We start from the raw sequence: 21,535 nt of genomic DNA on the forward strand, positions 1-21,535 counted from the left end.
GAATCCCCACCAGTACAAGCCTCGCCGACGGATGTGGGCTAATCCTGCCCGAGCACCGCCCCCGCCTCAGTTTCCCTCTCTGTAAACTGGGAAAGAAGAGTTGGCCCAGAAGGTCTTCAGGCGCCTTGTAGCTCCACGACTCAAGAAGAGCTGCACCAAGCTCGCTTTTCCCTGCGCCGCTCTCCTAGCGACTCCCGGACTTCCGAGAGCGGCAGTCCCCAAGTCGCCCCTCAGGCCTTGGCGACAGCTCTGCAGAGATCTAAAAACGATTGCGAAAGGCCTCAGCCGCCGTCGCCCGTCTGCGCCTGCGCTGATCGCGAAGCGTGCTGGGACTTGTAGTCCGCTCGCGCGGCAGCTGGGGAGCCAGGCGGAGCGGTGGGGGCGAGGCGCCTACACTTCCCAGGGTGCTCCCGGGCGGCAGCCGGCGCGGGGCGGGGCCGCCAGGAGGGGCGTGGGAGTGGGCGTGGCGTGGGCGTGGCCTGCGCGCAGTGGGGCTGCGGCGGCCTGCCTGGAGGGTGCGCAAGGAGCGGGCGCGGAGCCGGCGGGCGGGCGGAGGATAGCGCGGGCGCGGCACCGCGGGCCCGAGGGTCTGGCTGTCGCAGCGCCGGGCAGCCCCGACTCCGAGCTGCTGCTGAGATGAGTGCAGGTGAGTGCTGGGGACCGAGGGACCAGCGGATCGCCGCGCTGGATCGCCGCGCTGGATCGCAAGGGCTGGGTAGCATTTGGAGGCTGCACCTGCAACGCCAGGGAAAATCACCCAGCGGCTCCGCCCAACTTTTGCTCCAGGATTTTGCAGCCCCGAGGGGCCAGAGCGCAGCCCCCTGCCCTGCTGCCGGAGCGCGTAGCTCAGTGGCGCGGGCCCGGGGATCCTTTCCCAGCGCGCCGGCCGGCGTGGCTGCGCCAGGCTGTCTGGAAGGCGCCCCTTCTTTGCTTCTCACGGGGGTCCGGGTTGTTCCAGGCTGCAGAAAGCGGTCAGGGTCCGCGCGGGGGCCTGGGTTCCGGGCGAAGGGCCGGGGCCCCAGCAGACCTAGGCACGCAGAGGTGAGATGATAGGTGAGGCTTTGCAGCTGGGGGCGCCGCCCTTGCGCCGCTTTGGCAGCGCCTGGGTTGGGGGCGTCAGGCCGACCCTCGGCGCCCAGGACTCTCCGCAGCAGATCTGGGGACCCGGAGCCCGCAAGTGTCAGACCCGGCCCCGACCCGTTCTCTGCGCGTCTCCAGCCCCTCGCCCCTGCGCGTCGCACCCCTGCCTTTCCCGCCGCACCCACCCTCCGGGATCTGACAGCCTCTGTGCGGCGCTGGAAAAATCCCACAGCGCTGGAACCCAGCCGCGCCTTGTGCTGTTGGGGAAACTGAGACCTAGAACTGGAGCCCTTGGCGGTGAGCCCTGGAGGCGGCCTGAGGATGCCCGGATCTGAGAGCCTCCTGGGGCCCGCACGGGGCTGAGGGCTTATCGTTGCATTCCCGGCAGGGAAGGGCTGTCACCCCATTTTTCAGGGTGTGACCCGAGGCGCACCAGGCTTGAGTCACTTGCTTGGCTCAGGAAGGGGGGGCGGGGATTCGAACCCGGGGCTCCCTGACTCTTGTGCTCTTTCCTCTAAGCCTGTCGCGCCAGGGACTGCAGTATGGCCCTTGGCCATGTTGCAGAAACCAATGGGGACAGCCGCTTCCCCTGGGGGAGATTGGACTGGGGAGAGAATGTGAATTTAGTAAGAGCTTCCTGTGGGCTGTAGGCCTAGAAGGAGGCGGGGGCTGAGGGGCCAGGGACTCCCCTCCCTGGGGAGATTCTCTCCCTCCCCCTCCAATCCAAGGAAGGAGGGACTGCGTTGCAGGGAGCCTTTGGGAGTAGCCGAGAGCAATGGCAGGCGGTTGGGGAGGTCGGAGGCAGAACCCTTTGGAAGAGGATTTCTGAAATGGCCAACCTAGTTATCTGGGGGTGGCTGGGGAGCAGGGCACCCTGAGACTTGGCAGAACCTCCAGACACATTTATCTAATGGCAGGTGGGGATAATGGCTGGGTGCACACAGAGTAATTTTATGCTTCTTGTGGCCATAATTGATACCTGTGGTCCCCCCTGTCATCAGGGAGAGCCTCGGAAGCAGTGCTGGCATCTCTCCTCTGCATCTGATGAGAAGGGGTGTGGGGGCACTGGGGCACTTGGGGGCAGAGACTGGGGTTTGAACCATGGTGCCTGCCTGCCTGGTGGTCTTAGGCATAGGTGGCACCTTCCAGAGCTTGGCTTCCTCACCTGTAAGAGCAGTAGCATTGGTTGCCTGGAGGGGACAAGGTATAACATGAAGAGCCCCACACCTGGGAGGCCCTCGGTAGTTTGGGATGGTCATTGCTGGGTGGCCAGCTCAGCTCAGCCCCTCTGAATCAATCCAGCCCTTTGGAACTGGCAGTGTGTGCTCTCCGGGCCACCTGTCGCCCCTGCCCAGCCCTGTCCCCAGCCAATGATGCGCACAGCAGGCATTCCCACCCACACAGTGGGGGAGAGCAGACAGCATGGTCCCTTGTTCCTGGCATGTGGGCTCTAACGTCCGGCCACTGTGTATGTCTGGCAGGACAGGAGCTTCCATCATCAACAAGGGCAACAAGGGCAGGTCCCCCATGGCCCTCCCCATACTGGCTGGCATTATTCCAGAGCTCAGCACTGGTAGGAGTGGCTGAGCATCATCTGGTCCAGTCTCCAGCTGCCCAAATGGGCTGGAGGCTCAGAGCCCAGGGCAACCTGTCTAACCCTCCTGGGCTGCAGGCTCCCTGTTCCTTTGGGCTGTGTGCATGTCTTCAGTTCATGACACAGGGCGCCTCCAAGATGACCCGGGTGTGGATTGAGGCCAGGCAGTTGCCTTACTTTTGTTGCCTGTTGATTTCAGGTGGCCGGAGCGATTGTTTATACAGCACATGGCAAGGTGGAAGGAGATGGCATCCCATACCAGACAGGCCTGGATCTGAATCCAATGTCCTAGCTGTGGAGGGCCCCCTGCCTCAGTTTCCCCAGTAGTATGGTGGGCAGGCCTTTAGTTCTGAGTGCAGTGCCAGTCCACACATGGTGAGCCCAGCAGGTGACAATCAGTGTGGTGTAGCTTCATCTCACTGCAGCCCATGTGGTCACAAGGGGGCCAGCTGGGGGTGGGGTTGAGGAAGGTACCTGAGCTGGGGCAGGGGGCGGGGTGGGGGGATTCCAGTGCCAGGTCTGCCACCAGTGGGCACCAGATCCTTGAGCAAGGCCTGTACTCCTGAGCCTAAATATTCTCCTGGGCAGCTGCTGGCCTGGCAGGTCAGATTCCCCCAGGTGAACAGAGGCTCCTGAGGGGTTGTGTTAATTTGCTCCATAACAAAGTGTTAAAGACCACGTGGCTTAAAGAGAAGACACTTATTTTTTTGCCCATTCTAGAGGCCAGAAGTCTGAGATCAAGGTGTCAGCTGGGTTACTTCCTTCTAAAGCCTCTCTCCTTGGCTTGTGGATGGCTGCCCTCTCCCTGTGTCCTCGAACCGTCTTCCCTTTGTGTGTGTCTGTGTCCTAATCTGTTCTTCTTATGAAAACCCCAGCCAGACTGGGTTAGAGCCTACCCTCATGACCTCATGTCACCTTAGTGGCCTCCTTAAAGGTCCTGTCTCCATGCATAGTCGCATCCTGGAGTACTGGGGGTTAGGACTTCAGCATATGAATTTAGACAATTCAGTCCATAACAGGGGTGCGGGGCCAAGGGAGGCCTGGTGGCTGACTCAGCCTTCTGTTTCCATGCTGCTCTTAGGATCATGGAGCTGGAAGGGACGTGAGGAATGTTCCAGCCCAAACCCACCCACCTGCACAAAGGGGGAAACCAAGGTTTAGGGAAGGAAAAGCAGCTGTCTAGGGCCAAGGAGAGGATGTGGCAGAGCCCGAACCTGAGCCCTAGTCCTCAGACTGTGGACGGTGCACATCCTAGTATTTGGAACAGAGACATATTTCTTCACCTAATCCAAGAATGGGCAATGACGTAGCCACAGAAACATTCATCTCAGCCTTACTAGTAACAACAAAATGTTAGAAACCACCAAACTGTGGAAGCCAGTGATGGAATATGAGCCATCTGTTCCATCTCACTCACTCGTTATTCCGCAAAGATGCGCAAAATGCCTACTATGAGCTAATACGGTCTGGCTGTGTCCCCACCCACGTCTTACCTTGAGTTGTAATAATCCCCACGTGTCAAGGGCAGGGCCAGGTGGAGATAATTGAATCACGGGGGTGGTTTCCCCCATACTGTTCTCATGGTAGTGATTAAGGCTCGCAATAGCTGATGGTTTTATAAAGGGCAGTTCCTCTGCACACGCTCTCTTGCCTGCCGCCATGTAAGACGTCCCTTTGCCCCTCCTTCGTCTTCCGCCATGATGGTGAGGCCTCCCTAGCTATGTGGAACTGTAAGTCCGTGAAACCTATTTCCTTTATAAATTACCCAGTCCTGGGTATGTCTTCATTGGCAACATGAGAACAGACTAATACATGAGCCCACGCTGCTCCAGGCCCTGGGATTCAGCAATGGATGAGAACAACCCAAAATCTATGTTCTCTTGAACTTATATTCTAATTGGGCGGTGGGGAAGACATGTATATGAAGTTACCACCCATGTGAAGAATTAACTGCATATGTAAAGAATTTCTAATGTTAGGAGAAAATGCTTAAGAAAATAGGTTTAATTGGCCGGGTGCAGTGGCTCACGCCTGTAATCCCACCACTTTGGGAGGCCAAGGAGGGCAGATCACAAGGTCAGGAGATTGAGACCAGCCTGGCCAACATGGTGAAACCCCATCTCTACTAAAAATACAAAAATTAGCTGGGTGTGGTGGTGGGTGCCTGTAATCCCCGCTACTCGGGAGGCTGAGGCAGGAGAATCGCTTGAACCAGGGAGTCAGAGGTTGCAGTGAGCTGAGATCGTGCCACTATACTCCAGCCTGGTGACAGAGCAAGACTCTGTCTCCAAAAAAAAAAAGAAAAAGAAAAGAAAAGAAGTGGCTGGGCGTGGTGACTCATGCCTGTAATCCCAGCACTTTGGGAGGCCGAGGCGGGCAGATCACAAGGTCAGGAGATCAGGACCATCCTGGCTAACACGGTGAAACCCTGTCTCTACTAAAAATACAAAAAATTAGCTGGGCACGGTGGCGGGTGCCTGTAGACCCAGCTACTCGGGAGGCTGAGGCAGGAGAATGGCGTGAACCCGGGAGGCGGAGCTTGCAGCAAGTGGAGATCACGCCACTGCACTCTAGCCTGGGCGACAGAGCAAGACTCCTTCTCAAAAAAAAAAAAAAAAAAAGAAAAGAAGTTTAATTTAGAAAACAGCTCAGGACAAAATTGTATGTCATATAGGATGTCAACTCTACAGAAACAGTGAGGGGGCAATGTCGGGAAGTGCCGTCGGTGCCCATCTGTAAGATGTGGGAGAAGGAACAAAGTTTTCTGTCTTCTGCACCTTTTTACTTTCCATGTGTTTTCCAAGTTTTCTTCATTGTGTGCCCTTTTCTTTTGTACTGAAAGATCAAATGGAAAGAAGAAAGCACACTCTACCTCCAGCTCTGAGAAGGGCATGCGCTGGTAGAAACCCGTCACTCCGGGAGAAGTCCGGCGATTCTGTTCTGCAGGGCCACTATCTGCTGCATGGGATGGGGGTGTCTCCCAGCATTGAGGGAGCTTAGCACAGGCAGCTGCACCGCTGCAGATTTTCCCTGCCTGACTCCACTGTGAATGAGGTGCAGCAGAAGCCAGACTCCCCTGACCCAGAAATTCATCTGAGATTGTATCTGGAGAGGACTGCCATTGCCCAGACATTGGCAGTCTCCGCTTAGCCTGGTCACCCCCAAGCTCTGCCCTGTTCTTCCGTGATGTGCAGGGTTCCTTCCTAACCTGGCCACCCAAGATCCTTTGACTCTTTATGGTTTCTGTCAATGAGATAGTTTGGGGGTAGATAGGATATTTTCTAGAATCAAGTCTTGAGTTTGATCAACTCTTGGAAAGTCCAATCTTACTGTCCCAGAAAAAGGTGTGTGTCCCTGACTCATGGAAAAGCTGCCTGGCCTACACCCTGGGCTTCCAGAGCATCATCTGGGTCACGGGAGACCTCCAAGCTCGCGAGAGGAAATTGGCAAGACTGGGAGATGAAGGGGCCTGTCTTGTCGCTGGCCCTTTAAGCAGGCACTGCCTATCCTTGCAGCCAGATCAGGCTGCTGGCCTGATGCCATCAACCAACCCCAGAGCCTGGATTCCATAGCCCCTTCCCTGCAAAGATACTCAGGGGCTTCCTTGCTGCACCCCTTGGCTGTGCCTCTGCCTGGGTAGGGATCCGTAAAACCTACCCTGAAGTGGGGTCTCAGGCTCACACCCAGCCCTGCCACTTGCTAGCATGATCAAAGATGAGACCTCTGTGTCCTTCTTTCCGTTGCTGCCCCTCCCCAGGGTCTTGGTAGGGATTGAGGGTCTCATGAGCTGACCAGCCTCTGCCTGGCACATGGTAGAGGCTCACAGAGGTTGTTAAAATAGTTGCAATAGGAAAACATGGGTCATGTCCTGGGGTAGCTCCTAGTGCTTGAGGCTGATCACATGGGTCCTGCAGTCATCCCCGCATGATGGACACGGCTGTCCCAGTCCTGGGGAAGCCCCAAAAGAGCAGACCTCCGAGGCTCACACCCAGCACAGAGCAACCCGAGTCGAGCAGTCTTAATTTACTCAAGGAATTTTTCCATCGCCAGGGCTGCTCAGGGTGTCTAGGGTGTCGGGCAGCACCCAGGTGGGACAGGCTTAAATGTCACAGAGACTGCGGCTCATCAAGTGCCACCCTGGGGCCCTGGGCCAGATGCTCGTATAGGTTTCCTCCCGGGGTCCTCACAGTGCTGCTCAGAGCGGCCGGTGGCATCTCTACCTACAGAGGAGGAAATGCCTGTGAGTCCCGTTCGGGGCCTGGTGTCACGTGATTTGTAAATGGCAGAGCTGGGATTTGAACCCCAGTGTGCCCGACTCAGCCACAACACACGTGTCCCTGGCTGGGCGGGCTCTGTCTGCCCATCCCCTGCCTGCATGCTTTAGCCAGCGGCTATGGGGGATTGGTTGTTGCCTCATAACGTGTGGCTGAGTGTTGGTGTGGATAAAGCCTGGCCCGTTTGGGGGCATCATGATGGTGCTTCTTGGTGAGGGTCTCACACAGCCCATCTTTTTGCCTGGGCCGTGGTGTGTTATTCCCATTTTCCAGCTGCAGGACCTGCCAGCACAGAGCCAGGAGGCAGGACCAGACCCAAACCCGCCTCCTGTGGGGGTTCCTGCCTAGCGTCATTGCATGGCCTCCGCGACTCACCCTCAGATAGCCTGGGCCTGAGAAGGATTTTCACCACATTGAGCCCATGTGCCCCCCGGACCCCTGACCCTCTGCTCCGGCTCCCCCACCCCCACCCCAAGTCCTGCAATGCCCCCAGGGTCCATCTGTTCCACTGAAGGCAGTGCCTCTCCCCCTGCTTACACAGCCCAGCCCAGCAGCGTCTCCAGCCCCTCGCCTGGACCTCTGTGACCTTAGACAAGTCATCGTCCCTCTGTGCCTCAGTGTACCCATCTGTAAAAACAGGGCCACTGCCATCCTCGGGGTACAACCCTGCTTTCTTCTGACACCGCCTCCCCACCCCGCCCACTGTTTGGCCGTGAGGCCTGGCTGCCATTTCGGGGACCCTGCTGTGCCTGCCTTTCTCATCTGGCTCTCGAGATGCTCCCGGCTGGGTGAGCAGTACTTGGGCCTCACGCTGAGGGTCTCTGGTGTGGAGGGAGGTGCCTTGCCGCCTGCGGATTAGTGGCTTCTGTGGATGTCTGCCTGGAGCTCGAGCTAGGAGGGCAGCTGTGTCCCTTGTGTCTGGGAAGGACTGGGGCAGAGGAGGGGGCTTTGGATTCTGGGATGCTCACTGGTCCTTGCTGGATTTGGCACCCGGCCCTTGTGGGTGCCAGGGCTGGCTCTGGGGCTTCCCGCCATCTGCAGCTTCCAGGCCTAGAACAAACAGGTCTGCTGTGGTTAACGAGCTGGGTGGCTTCATGCCACTTCCCTTGGCCGAAAATTTCCAAACGTGAGGGGGGCAGTCTGGATGCCTCAGAAGATGCACTGGCTTTGGGACCAGGCATACCTGGGCTCCAGCCCCAGTCGTCACTTGCTAGTTGTGTGTTTCTCCAAGCGGATTGCTTAACTGCCCTTTGCCTCAATTTCCCCACATAAAAAGTACAGGTGATGACAGCTGCTTTTGAGGGGTTACTGTAGACTCAGAGATGCTGAGTGAGAGTCAAGGGCCTGGGCACAGCAGGCACCAGGGAACAGGCAGGGTGGCCTTTGTCACAGCCATAAATACCCTTCACAGCTCAGGGACAAACCTGTCGTCGTGCCCCGTGGGAGCCGCTTTGGCATCATCAGCCACACCCTAGGCTGGGTTCACAGCTTCCCCTCCCCTTCTCTGGTCCTGCTGTCTCCCCTGCCAGCCTCATCTCAGTCGTGTTTACAAGGCTGCAGCCCAGTGCCAGGAGGAGCACTGTCTCCAGAGAGCCGCCCAGCTCCCGGTTCTTCTCGGCATAGCATCCTCAGAAGGCGTGGTGTCTTGAGTCATCAGTCTCAGCTCGAAGCTTCATTTTAGCTGCATTCTACTGAGCAGCCCCCATCCCAGGCAGCAGCAGTGGCTCCTCCCGCCTCCGGCACGGAGCTCGCACCCTATGCTGGAACTTTGGGACTTTGGTTTCTCCATGCTTAGAGCGATGAGTTAGAGAGACGATCCGGCAATGTGAGTCCAGCCAGCACACCAAGAAAAGTGCTCAGTGTCACTGCGGCTAGCACGCTGCCTCTGTCCCCGCTGGCGTCTGTCCTCAGGGCACAACGGGGCCTTGTACTGGCTCCCCTGAAAGCCACTCAGGTAGAATGAGAGGAGGCATTTCATGAACACCCAAGGAGTGGAGGATGAGTGACAGGTGGAACTCCGTCCCCAGTGCAGCATGGCCTCCTCATCTGTCTGCCGTCATTCCGTGTGACAGCCTGGCCTGTCTCTCTGACCCTCTGCTTCTGCGGACCTCAGTGTTCCCGGGATTGCACATGGAAAATGACATCAGTTGATGCTGCAGTTGGACACGAAGTGCCCAGAAAGAAGAATTCAAAGGAGCATGCAGAGCTTCAACCTGGCAGCCAGGTTTCAAATGCCCTCACGATGTTCCAACCCCTTTGCCCCACAACTCTCTCCATTTAGGCTCCCTGAGTAGGTGCAGCGGGAACTTGGGTACAGGTGGCTTACCTGGGAGGTGACCCCAGGAAGCATGAGGGAGGTGTGAGGAGGGTAAGAGGGGGAAGGGAGGGGAAGCCAGGAAGGGGCATTTGGATGGGGGACACCACTCTGGCAAGTGGGGACTCAGTCCCATTGGGAGCCTCTGAATCGTCCCACAGAGGGACCGGCTGTGTGGGGTCTTACTCCATAGGCCCCGTCCTGTCTAGGCGCAGGGCCAGTCCTGAGTGTGAGGTGCTGGGGAAGTCTCAGCCTAGGTCCGGACCTCCTCTGTGTCCAGCAGTCAACAGCCTCCCAAGGGCTCACAGCTCTTCCAGAATGTTCCTCCCGTCCCTCCACGACTATTTATTAAGCACCTACTATGTGCTGTCTTTGCCCTGATCCCCCAACAGCCTTGCATTCTTCCTGCCGCCTTCTGCCTGCCCCCACTCCCCTGGAGTCCGTCCTCCTCTCCCTTTCAAGGCTCTGCCGGACTCCGGGGCCTCTGTGAAGCTTTCTTCCCATCTCTAGGCCCTCCACGTCCCTCCCTCCTCTGAATTGGTGGACACAGACCAAGCTGGGGTTTCCTGTGGAGATTTGTGCCTGCTCCTGCCTGCTCTGCAGCCTGGAGCTGGGACCTGCCCTCTCTGAAATACCTCCTCTTGGATGGTGCGGGGGAGCTGAACAGTGGACTCAAAGGTGCCCATGTCTTAATCCCAGGCCCTGTGACTGTGTGACCTCATGTGGCAAAATGACTGTTTATATGCGACTATGTGAAGGATTTTGCCACAGGGAGACTGCTTTGGATTTCAGGGGGCCTGAGGCTTCTCTCTAACAGGAGGCAGGAGGCAGCAGAGAGGAGAGAGAAGTCTCCACGCCTGGCTCTGAGGGTGAAGAGAGGGGCCCCGCACCAAGAAACTCGGGTGCCCCTAGAAGCTGGAAGAGGCATGGAAGCGCATCTCCCCTGGAGCCTCCAGATGGCCCCAGCCCTGCAGACCCCTTCACACTCCGGCTGGATCTGCCCTGGTATCTGGGGACCCCAGATCTCAGCGTGGCCTGACTCTCCCTATTGTCTGGGGACCCTGGGCCTCAGCACAGCTGGACTCTCCCTGGTGCCTCCAGATCCTGGGTCCTGGCGTGGCCCTGATCTCCCTGGTGCCTGCGGAGCCTGGGTCTCTTGGTGCATAAGCAGCTCTGGGAGGAGATAGGGGTGGTCTAATGGAGAGGCGGGGGACCAGGAACCAGCCCAGGCCATGTACCCGCTGAGCCTTGGCCTCCTTATCTCTGTTGGGCTTGGGCTTGTCCTAGAGAATCTTTCCAACTCTGAGCCTGTGTGTGGTTTGGGGCAGTGGACACCTTGGGATGTAGCATTTGCTTCCAGGCAAGCAGGACTCTGCTGTGCATGCCCACGGGGGAATGGCTTACGCGGTTCCCCGATGTGGACCCAGCACCGTGCCGGGACCCTGCACTGCAGTGTGCTTTCACCCTATAATCCTTACATCAGATCTCCTTGCTCAGGACTTCCGGTATTCTCACTTCACAGGTGAGCAAACAGAGGCCCAGGGAATTAGGTAACTCTCCCGAGGTGATTCGGCTGAGAAGCACCTTGCCAGCTGCAGAACCTGCACTCCTAACCATGGTGCGCCATGGCCCCGCCGCGTCCTGAGTGGCTCCCTCACCTCCTGTGGGCCCTGCTTCACTGTAGGCCCAGAGCCCCCTCTGGAATCCAGTGGGAGGCCTCCCCAGGACCTCAGTGCTGCTTAGGTCACCTGCAGCTGCAGCCCTCTCATCCACCAGCTCATTCTCTCCCCTCCAGACACGCTGGGTCCTTCAGAACCTGCCTGGCCCAGGGCCCCCGCAGGAGAGCTTCTGCTGCACCACCGCCGCCTCCTCCTTTTCTCTCTCTGCCCCTGCGTCCTGCCACCCCAAACCCCTTCTCTGCGGGGGAAGGTGCGCATGGTGGGGTTTGGAGAGGGATTTCTCCCCAGCAAGGTCGGGCCACTGTCCCTTGGTGCCTGCCCACCTGGGCCTCAGAGTTTGGGGTTGGTCTCCATCTGGGCCCTGACTCATGCCCCCTCTTCTGGGATATTGGGCCTAGGGCTGACTTCGTGATTAAAGGGCGATTCACACATTAAAGGAAGGGTTTTGTGCAGGTCTGTGCCTCGCTCAGGGAAGGTGGCACAACCAGAGTGCCAGGCAAAGGCCACCTGTGAGTGTCTAGGGGCTGCGGTCACCAGTGACCACAAGCTGGGAGGCTTAAAGCAAGAGAAGGCATTTCCTCCCAGCTCTGGAGGCCAGCAGTTCAATATCAGTGTGAGAGGCTAAACTTGGCACTGGCAGCTCCCTCGGGGGCTCAGGGGAAGCTCAGTCCTCACCCCTGCAGCTTTGGTGGCTGCCACATTCTGAGGTTTGTGGCCACGTTGCTCCAGTCTTCAAGGCAGCGTCTTCAAACCTCCCTCAGCTCCATCTTCATGCGACTTCTCCCCTGTGGGTGTCGTCTCCCACTCCCTCCTCCCCATAAGGACTCTTGAGATTGCACTCAGGGCCCGCTCATAGCATCCAGAATCATCTCCCAGTCTCTAGACGCTTTATGTAAATCACATCTGCAAAGACCCCTCCCCTTTTAACCATATATGTCACAGGTTTTAGCGATTAGATGTGGATATCTTCTGGGGGTGGCATTACTCAGCCGGGCACAGGTAGTCTTTTGGTGCATCCTATTTAACGGGTCGATATCTTTTCTTCTCCCTGTGGGGTCTCTAGGATGGATGAGAAAGTGAGAATGACTTCTCATAGGATAAAAAAATGTTACTTGCTAAATTTAAACGTCCCAGGAGTTAGATCCTGTCACAGACTGTGGATAAGAATATCAATTGGTCTAATCATTTGAGGAGCGGTTAGGTGAAATGTATGGAGTCTTAAATACATTCATGCCTTTTGATGGAATAATGCAACTTCTGGGAATCTCTTCTGAAGAAAGGCTCTGAAACACAGACATGAATTTCAGAAATAAAAAGCCGTTGACTGCAGGGGTTACATACTCTGCAACATAAATGTCCAGCCGCAGAACACTGGCTAAGGAAATTCCTGTCCATCCATGGCAGCACTTCTCAAACTTCTAGGGCCTCAGGGCTCAATTATCGAGGACCCCAGAGAGCTTTTGCTTATGTGCATTATATTTCTTGATATTTATTGTATTCAAAATTAAAACAGAATTTAAAAAAATATTTGTTGACTGGGCATGGTGGCTCACACCTGTAATCCCAGCACTTTGGGAGGCCAAGGTGGACAGATCACTTCAGCTCAGAAGTTCAAGACCAGCCTGGGCAACATAGTGAGATCCCGCCTCTACAAAAAATAAAAAAATTAGCTGGGCATGTGCCTAGTCCCAGCTGCTCTGGGGGCTGAGGCAGGAGGATCGCTTGAGCCTGGGAGGTTGAGGCTGCGGTGAGCCATGATTGCACCACTGCACTCCAGCCTGGGTGACAGGGTGAGACCCTGTCTCCAAAAATATATATAAATAAATGAAAATTGAAAAATAAAAAATGTGTTAAACCGCAAAAGGTCAATGACTGCTCTGCACGTTAACATAAGAGCATTTTTAGTGAGCTGAGGCACTGCTTTACAGCTTTGCAAATCTCATTAATAACTGGCTTTGTAGGTGACGGCTGGATTCTGATGTCTGCCCTGCGTTAAATCAGTTGCGACGTCACATGTCATGCGGCCTCTGCAAAACTCCATTGTACACTCAGGAGAGAGTGAGAGTGAAAAGGGAAGCCATATCTTTGTGTTGTTATTGAAAGGATTTTGACCACCAAACCCTGTGTGAGGTCCTGAGGACCTCCCTAGACCATACTTTGACAGCTGCTGATAAAAGATGGAATATTGTGCATTAAAAATATTATGAAGCATGAATAAAGTATATGTGAAGGCTGGTGGTAGATGAAGAACTCAGGACACATCATTTCTTACAGTATGCAAAATATGCAGAAAAACATCTCAGAAAAAAAATGTGCTAGGATCATGGGCAATTTTCCTTTGTTCCTAATGCTTTGCTGGTCTATGTTTTCACTGCTGATCCATTTTAAGGACATACTAGTGGCGGGTTTGCTCAATACTAGTTCTCAAGGACACTCCATTAGGAAGCAGCTGTCAGCCTCCCCGGCAGCTGGCCAGGTCCTCTTGCTCTGAGATTCTCTATTTTGGGAGGTGGACTTTCACTGTTGAGCTAGGGCTGTGAGCGGTATTGACATGTTACAAGCACAGGGATCTCAAGTGTGTGTGTGTGTGTGTGTGTATATATATACACGAGTGTGTAGTCTGGGGATAATTTAGTCTACAGTTATAAAAGAGAGGGAGTTCTGCTCTGGAGCAAAATCCATGGTTGCCAATGAGAAATTAGGAGCTGGCCTGAGATTTCATGTCCTCAGCTGGAATGCTAGCACCCAGCAGGGCTCCAGCAGAGAGCTAAATATATCCTGGGTGTGCTGGCAACCTCAGGAACCCCCAGCGCTCACCAGAGTGGGATCCAAAGGGAGTGATTGATTTGTCTAATGAAAATCAATACCTGGCCGGGCGCGGTGGCTCACGCCTGTAATCCTAGCACTTTGGAAAGCTGAGGTGGGCAGATCACCTGAGGTCAGGAGTTCAAGATCAGCCTGGCCAACATGGAGAAACCCCGCCTCTACTAAAAATACAAAAATTAGCTGGGCGTGGTGGTGTGTGCCTTTAATCCCAGCTACTCGGGAGGCTGAAGCAGGAGAATTGCTTGAATCTGGGAGGCGGAGGTTGCAGTGAGCTGAGATGATGCCATTGCACTCCAGCCTGGGCGACAGAGTGAGACTCTGTCTGGAAAAAAAAAAAAATCAATACCTACCATTTACAGAGCACCTAGCAACACTGGGCACAGGAGCGAGGCTGCAGATTGATCTCCGACACCATAAAGCCCTGTGAGGCGATGTTACTGCTCCCAGTTGGCAGATGAGGGCACTTGGATAAGACAGGAGGCACAACCCGCCCTGGGTCACACGGCTGGTAAAGATGGGAGGTGGGCTTCCCACTGGCATGCCTGCCTCTTAGAACACCCACTCAGTGCCGCCGCCTCCCCAGAGCATGTCTCCTCACGGGTTCTTTCAAATTCTCAGGCCAATAGGGAACAAAGAGTTCTGCGCCTGATAAAAAACATCCCTTTTGCGGATGGTGCATTTTTTGCTTTCCAAAGAGCTCACAATTCTTGATAAAAGGGTGCCCGGCAGCTGGTGGAGAACAGCAGCATAGCGGGGGTCATAACACTGGCTGAGTTCGGGCCACATCACCTCTGTGAGTCCTCTTCACACTGGGTGGCGGGGTGGGGAGCTGTGACTCCCCATTTTACAGATGGGGACATAGAGGCAAAGTGACATGGAGAAGCCTGCCCCGCGTCACCTGCTGGGCTGGCACTGGAGCTCAGGCTGTGTCCTTCCAGACCCTGTGCTCAGCTGAATGGCACCCTCCCTCCCTCCCTCCCTCCTTCCATAATCTGCATTAAATGTGGGTCAGCTTCCTGTGAGGCTTTCACAAGCCTTCTCTCAGCTCAGTGCGGGAGTCATTTTATGTGCTGTCTGCGTATTTGTGATTCTCCTCCACGCCTTGCCTTTCAAATAGAACGAGTCCCCCAGCGGCGGCCCTGGGGCATAAGGGGCAGAGTCATCACTGCCGTAGGTGGTGGATGAGGATTCTGGAAGGGACTTAGAAACTCTCTCTCTCTTCTTCCTTAAAATGTGACCCACAGCCTCCTAGGAGATTGACAACTTAGAAGGAGTATTTTGCTGGAAATTGGGATTTTACCAGCAATTTCTGCCCCAGCACCAGGGGCTGCTTCGCCTCTGAGGCTCTGCTGGGTGCTTTGATCCCTTCCCTTTCCCCAACTCTGCCAGGCACCCCTGTGGCCCAGCAGGAGATCCCAGCAGGACTTTGCTCTGGATTTGGGAGGGAGGGGACCATCAGGCTACAGCTGGCCCCTCCTTGGTGTTGACCTGGGAAGCCCCAAGGGGCAGCTTTCAGGGTGGGGGCTGGTGGTTTCTCCTGGGACCTAAGTCCTCCCCTCCAAGCTCCGGTTTCCCCGGTGAGGACCTGCCGCTCCCCGAGGAGACCGACAGCAGGAAGGACGCCCCTCACAGAAGACCCCCCAGCCTGCTGCAAAGGCCCGGCCCCACCCCAGGGCTGACGGGCAGCCGTGTCTTCTGACATGCGACTAAGCAGCATCCACGGGCTTGGCAGGGAGGCTAGAGGTGGTATGTTCCCTGGAGCATGTCGATCCTCTGGCCGGGCACTGGAGGCAGTTCTTCCCTCCAGGAGCACCCAGCCAACGAAGAAGGCATGCAGTAAGTGATGACACTCCATGAGAAAGCACTTCTCAGGGAGGGGGACTGTGGGGCCAGAGAAAGTGAACCTGGCCTGAGAGAGAAATCCTGGCAGGCTTCCTGAAGGAGGTGACATCCAACCAAGTAGGAGTTAGCCAGACAAAGCAGTGGGAGAAGGGCACCTGACAGCAGGGACAACTAGTGCAGAGCCCCTGAGATGGGAGGGAGGGGGTATGTTTGAGGAACTTCATCTGTGCCCTGACCTTAGGCCCTGGGTAGGGTGCAGGGTGCAAGGCTCCACAGTGCTGTCTGCCTTTTGTGCACCGTGGTCCTCCGGTACCTCCCATAGCACCTGGCTGGTAGTATGTGCTCAGTGACAGTGTAGGGAACCCAGCCTCGGGGGCCTGGGAGTCAGTGTCTGGAGGAAGCTCCTTCCTTAGAGGGGTGGAGACCCCTGACAGTACAACACGCAGATGCCTGGGCCTCAGCCTGGGATGCTGTGATAGAGCTGGGCAGGCCCCAGGAGACGCATTTGCAGATGCCCCCCACTCCCGCCCCCCCTTCCCAGTATGGGCACTGCTGACATTGACGCCCTTTTCAAGATGTTTAACCATGAAGCAAGAGGAGAAGAAGGACAAGAGCCGGTACTGCCAGGGTCAAGGGAGGACTGGGGCGTTTGCAGATGGCAGGAGGGGGGCCTGCAGAGGGGAGGGAGGCTGGATGAGAGTGTTCAGGGAACAGGTGCCAAGGCCACGTCCCTGTGCCTCCCTCTCGTTCACTGAGCTGTCTTCCTCGCTCTCCCACCTTCCCCAGACCTGAGGTTCCTCAAGGGCCGGGCCAGGCTGACGTCCTCACTGAGGGCTCACTGACCAGAAAGGGACGGTGTTGTTCTTGGGGAGGGCAGGGTCCAGAGAGGGGACAATTGGTGCTGCACAGTTGCAGGCAGTGGCACCTTTGTCCAACCGTGCAGGGGAACAGTGAAGGCCATCAAGGGCAAGGCCGCTGATTCAGAAGCCCTGGTCCCCCTCTGTGCCCACTCATGGCCGCGAGCACACATCAAGGATGCCAGCGCCCACCATGCACCATTCAGCAGCTGACCCAGTGAGCCCGTGCAGCCCACCCACACCTCTTGTCATAATTTCACTCAACAGCAGCAGAGGGCTGGGGTGGGCACCTGCTTTGAGGCTTAGCATCATCTTGTTCAAGCTAGTGGCTCTTTAGCTCCTGGGCCAGGGAAGGCAATGGGGAAGCCAGGTGACCAGGACATGTGCCCTCTGTGCCTGAAGGTGGAGAGTCGTCATAATGGACTCTGCCAGTGCACCCCCTGGGCACTGGGACCCTCGGTGCTGGCCCCAGGGGTGATGTTGGGGCAGTGAGGTGAGGCAGAGTCCATGCCCTCGGGCAGTGTGGGCAGCAGGAGAGACCAGCTGGGAGCAGGCAGTTACAGCAGTGGGGGTCAGTCATAGAGACTGTGAGACCCAGACACTCTGGGAGGGGCTCGAGCCGATGTGGAGACCCGGGCAGTGTCCTGGCCCTTGCTGTCCCAGATCCAGGAAAGAGGGTTAGTTATGCCAGGAATAGAACCCTCTATTTCCCATGGTACCACCTGACTCAGGACAGCTCGAACAGCTGCGCCACTAGAGGCTGGGCTTGCAGCTGGAGGGAGGTGGGCTGGTCACGGCGCCCCGCTGGCCCCAGGATGACATGGCCAAGCAGCTTGTTCCCCTCTGCACCCATGGTTAGGTTTTCCGGGGGGCTCTTGCATGGAGCTGGGGGGGCCCTCCCACTCTTCTCAGATCCAGGGTACACGTATTCTCTCTCTACTAAAAGTGCAGGTGGAGCATTTGGACCCACACAGGTGGACATATGAAATTTAAGATGGGACCCTAGATACAGTGTGGCAAGTAGCACTGGTTGCAAATTCTCCTTTTACTTAGAACTCACAATCGCCCTCCCAAATAGGTCTCCTGTGGACAGATCTGCACATAAGTCTGCTCCTAATATCAAGCATAACTGGCTGATATTAGGAGCAGATCTATGTGCTCACTCCTGTAATCCCAGCACTTTGGGAGACCAAAGCAGGAGCATCATTTGAGGCCAGCAATTTGAGACTAGCCTAGGCAACAGAGCGATACTCTATCTCTACAAAATACAAAATGAAAAAGCATAATCTATGCTTAATATTAAGCATAACCTCCCTTCCCCTTTCATGGAAGTTGAATTATTCAAATGTTGGTGCATGTGTTTGGCAAAGATCATTCCCTGGGTGCTTGTGAGCTTCACACCTGCGGAAGCTAGCTGCGGGGAAAACTATGAAGGAGGCGTGTGTGGCTGTGGTTTGCCGAGGAGAAAGAGGGGTTGGTAATTAACTGCAGGTCATGTCTGGGGCTTGGACTTGTGGGTCTTATAATCCATAAGATTATAGCTTTTGTTTGCTCAGGGCCAGGCACTTCGATGTTTGTGATCTCTTTAGAGTGATTCCAGAATTCTTAGAAATACTTAGGGCTCTGGGGGTTGGGGACAGGGGCTGACCAAGGTCACATGGCCAGGAAGAAACAAGGCTATGATTTGAGCTCAGGGCTGTCCGTTCCCAGTCCTGGGCCCTTCCCGCTACCTGGAGATGACTTGCAGGATGGCGAGAATATCTAGACAGGTGAGGCTAAGGCAAGGGCAGCTCAGGGGGCTGGAGACAGGGGCAGGGTCCACCTGAGCCTGAGGGTCAGGTTCAGTGGCCTTGGAGACCAGCCCACAGCTGCAGGCCTTACCGTGGATTTTAATGAGTAAGGAGTTCTAGAAAAACACCGTTCACACCACCCAGGCCTCCTCTGCATTGGTCCAGCTTCTAATTCTTCAAAGCTCTTCTTGGCAGCCACCTCCCTTCCCTGAATCCCACCCTGACTCAGGAGCTGGGGTAAATGCACTCTTTTCTGAATATCGTCAACCCTTTCCCTCCTTCCGCATGTGTCTGGGTGCTACTCTCTGCCGGCCTCCGTGGGACCTTCAGGAGGCCCCAGCTCCCCTGGGTCACTGCCCTCTTGTGTATTCTCTGGGGTCGATTTTATCGTCATTGCTTCCATCATCAGTAGCAGTGCCAATGGGAGTAACGGTGTTACGGACAGAATGCGCATTTGTTTTTGAAGGGGCATTGAAGCCAGTTACAGGGAGGCCACGTGTGGCTCCCACATGCCCGCAAGGCCCCCATGCCACTGCCGCCTTTCCCCCATGCTCCCCACCAGGTTTCCAAGCCTCCGGATGGTGCACGATGCGGTCCTTCTCTGGCACTGTTTCACGAAGTTCCTGCCTGGCATGAAATCCCCTGCCATGGCTGATTCCTTAGCTGCCGTGTAGGATCCCACTGCATGGCTCCCTGTGGTGTGTTTGACCACATTCTCTGTTTCCTTCACCAGATGGGGAGCATTGCTTTTGTTTTGTATTTTTTTCTTAATTTTATTTTAAGTTCTGGGATACATGTGCAGGACATGCAGGTTTCTTACATAGGTAAAGGTGTACCATGGTGGTTTGCCGCACCTGTTAACCCACACCAAGGTATTGAGCCCCACGTGCATTAGCTATTTATCCTGATGCTCTCCCTCCCCCCACCCCTCTGACAGGCCCTAGTGTGTGTTGTTTGTCTCCCCGTTTCCATGTGTTCTCCTTGTTCAGCCCCTACTTGTAAGTGAGAACATGTAGTGTTTGGTTGTCTGTTCCTGTGTTAGTTTGCTAAGGATAATGGCTTCCAGTTCTATCCATGTCCTTGCAAAGGACACGCTCTCATTCCTTTTTATGGCTGCATAGTATTCCATAGTATACATGTGCTACATTTTCTTTATCCAGTCTATCATTGATAGTCATTTGGGTTGATTTCATGCCTTTGCTATTGTGAATAGTGCTGCAATAAACATACACATACATGTATCTTTATAACAGAATGATTTATATTCCTTTGAGTATATACCCAGTAATGGGATAGCCGGTTCAAATGGTATTTCTGGTTCTGGATCTTTGAAGAATGAGCACACTGTCTTTCACAATGGTGGAACTAATTTATATTCCCACCAACAGTGTAAAAGCATTCCTATTTCTCCACAGCCTCACAAGCATTTGTTGTTTCTTGACTTTTTAATAATCACCATTCTGACTGGTGTGAGATGGTATCTCATTGTGGTTTTGATTTGCACTTCTCTAATGATCATTGATGTTGAGATTTTTCATATGTTTGTTGGTTGCATAAATATCTTCTTTTGTGAAGTGTCTGTTCATGTCTTTTGCCCACTTTTTGATGGGGTTGTTTTTTTCTTGTAAATTTGTTTAAGTTCCTTGTAGATTCTGGATATTAGATCTTTGTCAGAAGGATAGATTGTAAAAATTTTCTCCCATTTCATAGGTTGTCTGTTCACTCTAATAATAGTTTCTTTTCTTTTTTTTCTTCCTTTTCCTTTTCCTTTCCTTTCCTTTTGGAGACAGAGTTTCGCTCTTGTTGCCCAGGCTGGAGCGCGATGGTGCGATCTCTGCTCACTGCAACCTCCGCCTCCTGGGTTCAAGCAACCTCCACCTCAGCCTCCCGAGGAGCTGGGATTACAAGTGCCCGCCACCATGTCCAGCTAATTTTTGTATTTTTATTAGAGATGGGGTTTTGCCATGTTGGCCGGGCTGGTCTTGAACTCCTGACCTCGGGTGATCCACCCTCGGCCTCCCAAAGTGCTGGGATTACAGGCATGAGCCACTGCACCCAGTCTCTGATGATAGTTTCTTTTGCTGTGCAGAAGCTCTTTAGTTTAATTAGGTCCCATGTGTCAATTTCTGCTTCTGTTGAAATTGCTTTTGATGTTTTTGTCATGAAATCTTTGCCCATGCCTGTGTCCTGAATGGTATTGCCTAGATTTTCTTCTAGGGTTTTTATAGTTTTGGGTTTTACATTTAAGTCTTTAATCCATCTTGAGTTAATTTTTGTATAAGGTATAAGGGAGGGGTCCAGTTTCAATTTTCTGCATATGGCTAGCCAGTTTTCCCAAAACCATTCATTAAATAGGGAATCCTTTCCCCATTGCTTGTTTTCTCAAGTTTGTTGAAGATCAGATGGTTGTATATGTGCAGTCTAATTTCTGAGATCTCTATTCCGTTCCACTGGTCTGTGTGTCTGTTTTTGTACCAGTACCATGCTGTTTTGGTTACTGTAGCCTCGTAGTATAGTTTGAAGTCAGGTAGCATGATGCCTCCAGCTTTGGTCTTTTTGCTTAGGTTTGTCTTGGCTATATGAGCTCTTTTTTGGTTCCATATGATTGTTTTGTATTTTTAAATTTTATTTTTTATTGTGGTTAAATACACTCACCCTAAAATTTACCATTTTAACCATTTTTAAGCATACCGTTCAGTGGCATTAAGTCCATTCACACGGCTGAATGATGATGCAGCCATCATCACTGTCCATCCATAGAACCTTTTTCATATCCCTAAACGGAGGCTCTGTCCCCATTAAACACTCACTCCCCATTCTCCCCCACCCAGCCCCTGTCACCCCCATTCCTTCTGTCTGTGTGGATTCAACGACTCTAGGGGCCTCCTATCAGTGGAATCCTGCACTATCTGCCCTCTGTGACTGGGATCTCACTCAGCGTAGTGTCTTCAGGGGTCATCCATGTCATAGCCTGTGTCAGAATTCCTCTCCTTTTTAAAGCTGAATAATATTCCACTGAATGGCTGGGCCACATTTTGTTTATCAGTTCATTTGCCGAAGGACACCTGGGCGGCTTCTGCCTCTTGGCCGATGTGACTAAGGCTGCTGTGAACGTGGGTGTGTACGTATTTCCTAGGGAGCCTGCTTTCTGTTCTTTGGGGTAGATACCCAGAAAGTGGGACTGCTGGATCAAATGGCCATTCTATTTCTAAGTTTTCGAGGGCCCACCCTACTTTTCCACAGTGGCTGCACCATTTGACACTTGGTGGGGGCATTTTG

At 54.4% G+C, this 21,535-nt stretch overlaps 1 protein-coding gene across 7 annotated transcripts in view; it reads left to right on the forward strand.

The window, feature by feature from the left end:
- Nucleotides 1-515: 515 nt before the first annotated feature.
- The window catches only part of ABLIM2 (actin binding LIM protein family member 2), a 190,775-nt gene continuing 169,755 nt past the window's right edge, over nucleotides 516-21,535 (forward strand). For 6 of the 7 annotated variants that reach the window (XR_008524318.2, XM_024246401.3, XM_054553664.2 and 3 more), the window contains exon 1: nucleotides 527-646. Coding sequence is in view for 6 of the 7 variants with exons in the window: in XM_024246401.3 (XP_024102169.2) it covers nucleotides 637-646 (10 nt within the window). In the remaining variant the exon portion in view is untranslated. Of the gene's footprint in view, nucleotides 647-21,535 lie in introns of all 7 variants that reach the window. The other variant, XM_024246408.3, reaches the window with a different exon arrangement.

Source organism: Pongo abelii, chromosome 3 (assembly GCF_028885655.2).
Source record: "Pongo abelii isolate AG06213 chromosome 3, NHGRI_mPonAbe1-v2.0_pri, whole genome shotgun sequence".
NCBI lineage: Eukaryota > Metazoa > Chordata > Mammalia > Primates > Hominidae > Pongo > Pongo abelii.